Source organism: Scomber scombrus, unplaced genomic scaffold (genome assembly GCF_963691925.1).
Source record: "Scomber scombrus unplaced genomic scaffold, fScoSco1.1 SCAFFOLD_109, whole genome shotgun sequence".
Lineage (NCBI taxonomy): Eukaryota > Metazoa > Chordata > Actinopteri > Scombriformes > Scombridae > Scomber > Scomber scombrus.
This window is the reverse complement of record NW_026910607.1, coordinates 118,636-123,372: the sequence shown is the minus strand read 5'-3', so window position 1 is coordinate 123,372 and position 4,737 is coordinate 118,636. Positions and strand designations below refer to the sequence as shown.

General features: G+C 39.2%; 1 protein-coding gene across 1 annotated transcript in view; it reads right to left on the bottom strand.

The window, feature by feature from the left end:
- Window positions 1–1,560: 1,560 nt before the first annotated feature.
- The window catches only part of LOC133977127 (wings apart-like protein homolog), a gene marked incomplete at its 3' end in the record, with an annotated part of 46,505 nt that continues 43,328 nt past the window's right edge, over window positions 1,561–4,737 (bottom strand). The window contains 2 exon segments of the mRNA XM_062415263.1: window positions 1,561–1,734; window positions 4,469–4,584. Coding sequence (XP_062271247.1) covers window positions 1,561–1,734; window positions 4,469–4,584 — 290 coding nt within the window.

Below are 4,737 nucleotides of genomic sequence, written 5' to 3'. Positions count from 1 at the left end.
AGGCATCAAAAAGTAGCGAGGAGCAGATGATTTTTCCCTCCAAAATGTGTCCAAACTAGAAGATTATGTTGTTTAACTTTAAATTCAACAGTCATATAAACAAAAACTGTCCCATATATTTTGACTTTTTGATGAATATTTTAGTCTAATGTGTTAAAAATGTGGCTGAAAAACTATTTTGACTTCTATTTTTACTTCTGTCTATCGTTCATTTCCCGTCTCTCCTCTCGTTCCTCTCACTCCACAGTTGACCTCGCTGGAAGTGCGTCTGGATGAGGAGCACCAGACAAATGCAATTAAGACGAGATGATTCGATTTGAATGAAGCTTTAATGGCGCTCATGGGGGGAAGAAACCCGAGCTGCTGCAGCATCGGAGACAAAACCAAAAAAAAAACAACCCCCAACTCCGATGAGACGAATCCCGAGCGCTGCGGACGATAACGCGACTATTAATTTACAGCACAGAACGTATGGAGCACCTGCTGCATTCATTACTCTGAGGCTGTTTGTGCTTCGCTAAACACAAAATGAAATTCAATCCACCTCCGTCAGTTTCAGAGCCGAAGGCAGAAATGTGAATTATTATTATTAATCATTTAAAAGCTGACACATAAAACACTGTTTGCAACTAAACGCCATTAAAAGGAAAGTGAGGAAGTATTTTATATAGATTTATTCACCACAGTGTTAAATGATGCAGTGAGAAAAGCAGCTTTATATGTTTATTTATTTTAATTTATTTAACCCTCCTGTTGTCCTCTGGTCAAGGAAGGACAGGAGGAAGGAAGGAAGGAAGGAAGGAAAGGAGTAAGGAGGGAGGGAAGAAGGAAAGGAAGGAAGAAAGGAAGGAAGGAAAGAAAGGAGTAAGGAAGGAGGGAGGAAGGAGGTAGGAAGGAAAGGAAGGAGGAAGGAAGGAAGGAAAGAAAGGAGTAAGGAAGGAAAGAAAGAAAGGAGTAAGGAAGGAGGGAGGAAGGAAAGGAAGAAGGAAGGAAGGATGGAGGGAGAAAGGAAAAGAGGAAAGAAGGACAGAGGAAAGAAGGAAGTTAATGGGGAGGAAAGAAAGAGAAAAGGAGGGAGGGAGGACAGAAGGAAAGAAGGAACGAATGAAGGAATGAAGGAAAGAAGGAAAGAGAGAGGAATGAAAGAAAGAGAGGAGGGAGGGAGGAAGGACAGAAGGAAGGAAGAAAGGTACACACACACACACACACACACACACGTAGCCCTATTAACGCAGGATGACATCATTAAAACCGTCCAATTACTTAGTTTCCCGTCAGTCCAGAAACAATCCATCTTCTTCCTTCAGTCTGAGATTTATAGGTTTATATTTTAAAGCTTTTATGGCTATGAATGTGTATGTGGTCATAGATATGGGGGAGATGTATTTGGGCTTGTGTGTGTGTGTGTGTGTGTGTACTAGTGTAATGTGTGTGTATATCTATCTGTCTATTTGAGATGTGTGATGTATAATTTAAGACGAATGCTACAACAGCTGGTTTTTACTGTTCAGCCCCTTCTCTCTGAGTTGTGAACACACACAAACACACACACACACACACCTGTACAAGTGCAGCGATGGCGCTCAGCGGGCCGGTGCTGGCTATTTCCAGGTGCGGAGGGTTGAGCAGGACGGTGGAGTCGCAGGGACCCTGACCTCCCTCCATCTCCATCTCCATGAGGCCGTACCTGTTCCTGGCGCTGTACTCCACCAGGTTGATCAGCAGGCCGAGACCCTGGATGAGACACAAACACACAGAGAGAAACACACACACACACACACACACACACACAGAGAAACAGAGACAGAGACACACACACACACACACACACACACACACACACACACACACACACACACACACACACACACACACACACACACACACACACACACACACACAGAAACAGAGTGTTAACATAAGTGTGGCAGCATTTCACATTTGGGTCAATGATGTTATTTGTGTCCATGTGGTTTAGTTTAAATTTAAAGGGTTAAAATGATAAAATAAACGTATGAATAACTTGCACACATTCTTTTTTTGTGGACTCAGCATCAAATTTCTGCTTTTAATCCATTTAGAGAGAATATATTAGAGGATTATGGTAAAAATGTCTAAGTGGTGTAACCATAAAAACTTTGTACCAAATAATTCAACTTGCTTAAAAACAGTAAATTGTCAATAAAACACCATATCAACTAGTTTGGCATGATCTTACATTATAACTTTATATTAAATAAAGGTAATGGAATACAATTGTTATCAATATTACATTCCATCTGGTAACCATGGAGATCAGGAACCATTTACATGTTTTAAATGAAGTCATTATTAGTATAAGTCCACTTAAATACACTGTAGGTGATAAAATATGTAATATTTATCATTCTTTTGTGGTTACTTCTTTCTTTCCTCCTTTCTCTCTTTCCTTCTTTCTCTCTTTCTTTCCTTCTTTCTCTCTTTCTTTCCTTCTCTCTTTCTTTCTTTCCTTCTTTCTTTCTCTTTCCTTCTTTCTTTCCTCCTTTCTCTCTTTCCTTCTTTTTCTCTTTCCTTCTTTCTCTCTTTCTTTCTTTCTTTCCTTCTTTCTATCTCTTTCCTTCTCTCTTTCTTTCTCTCTTTCCTTATTTCCTTCCTTCTTTCTCTCTTCCTTCTATCTCTCTCTCTTTCCTTCTTTCTCTTTCTTCCTTTCTCTCTTTCTTTCCTTCTTTCTCTCTTTCTTCTTTCTCTTTCTTTCCTTCTTTCCTCCTTTCTCTCTTTCCTTCTTTCTCTCTCTTTCCTTCTTTCTCTCTTTCTTTCCTTCTCTCTTTCTTTCTCTTTCCTTCTTTCTCTCTTTCTTTCTCTTTCCTTCTTTCTCTCTTTCTTTCCTTCTCTCTTTCTTTCTCTTTCCTTCTTTCTCTCTTTCTTTCCTTCTCTCTTTCTCTCTCTTTCCTTCTTTCTCTCTTTCTTTCCTTCTCTCTTTCTTTCTCTTTCCTTCTTTCTTTCCTTCTTTCTCTCTTTCCTTCTTTCTCTCTTTCTTTCATTCTTTCCTCCTTTCTCTCTTTCTTTCCTTCTATCTCTCTCTCTTTCCTTCTTTCTCTTTCTATCTTTCTCTCTTTCTTTCCTTCTTTCTCTCTTTCTTCTTTCTCTTTCTTTCCTTCTTTCCTCCTTTCTCTCTTTCCTTCTTTCTCTCTCTTTCCTTCTTTCTCTCTTTCTTTCCTTCTCTCTTTCTTTCTCTTTCCTTCTTTCTCTCTTTCTTTCCTTCTCTCTTTCTCTCTCTTTCCTTCTTTCTCTCTTTCTTTCCTTCTCTCTTTCTTTCTCTTTCCTTCTTTCTTTCCTTCTTTCTCTCTTTCCTTCTTTCTCTCTTTCTTTCCTTCTTTCCTCCTTTCTCTCTTTCTTTCCTTCTATCTCTCTCTCTTTCCTTCTTTCTCTTTCTATCTTTCTCTCTTTCTTTCCTTCTTTCTCTCTTTCTTCTTTCTCTTTCTTTCCTTCTTTCCTCCTTTCTCTCTTTCCTTCTTTCTCTCTCTTTCCTTCTTTCTCTCTTTCTTTCCTTCTCTCTTTCTTTCTCTTTCCTTCTTTCTCTCTTTCTTTCTCTTTCCTTCTTTCTCTCTTTCTTTCCTTCTCTCTTTCTTTCTCTTTCCTTCTTTCTCTCTTTCTTTCCTTCTCTCTTTCTCTCTCTTTCCTTCTTTCTCTCTTTCTTTCCTTCTCTCTTTCTTTCTCTTTCCTTCTTTCTTTCCTTCTTCTTCTCTCTTTCCTTCTTTCTCTCTTTCTTTCCTCCTTTCTCTCTTTCTTTCCTTCTATCTCTCTCTCTTTCCTTCTTTCTCTTTCTTCCTTTCTCTCTTTCTTTCCTTCTTTCTCTCTTTCTTCTTTCTCTTTCTTTCCTTCTTTCCTCCTTTCTCTCTTTCCTTCTTTCTCTCTCTTTCCTTCTTTCTCTCTTTCTTTCCTTCTCTCTCTTCTTTCTCTTTCCTTCTTTCTCTCTTTCTTTCTCTTTCTCTCTTTCTTTCTTCTCTCTTTCTTTCTCTTTCCTTCTTTCTCTCTCTCTTCCTTCTCTCTTCTCTCTCTTCCTTCTTTCTCTCTTTCCTTCTTTCTCTCTTTCTTTCCTTCTTTCCTTCTATCTCTCTCTCTTTCCTTATTTCTCTTTCTTCCTTTCTCTCTTTCTTCCTTTCACTCTTTCTTTCTTTCTTTCCATGTGGATAAAATATGTATCATTCTTTTGTGGTTACACCATTTGACATTTTCAGGAGCATTCAGTCTTACTTTTGGTAAGAAATGGTGTAAATATAATTTCAAATGATATAAAACCAACAAAAATACTAAATGTACATTTTAACAAACATGATGCTGCTTGAAAACATATTTTTTGAAGTGCTCATCTTGCTTATTTATCACTGACCCTTTTACGGCTCCTTCAGTGAGGTTGTGTGTGTGTGTGTGTGTGTGTGTGTGTGTGTGTGTGTGTGTGTGTGTGTGTGTGTGTGTGTGTTTTACTCACCAGGACTCGGATGTCGAACCTCTGCTCCTGTGGTAGATACTGGGGGACTTTGAGAACACAGTTCAGAGCCGTGACGATTAAATCCTCCTGCTCTCCTGTCTTTGTGCTGCCCCACTCTACACACACACACACACACACACACACACACACACACACACACACACACACACACACACACACACACACACACACACACACACACACACACACACACACACACACACACACACACACACACACACACACACACACACACACACACACACACA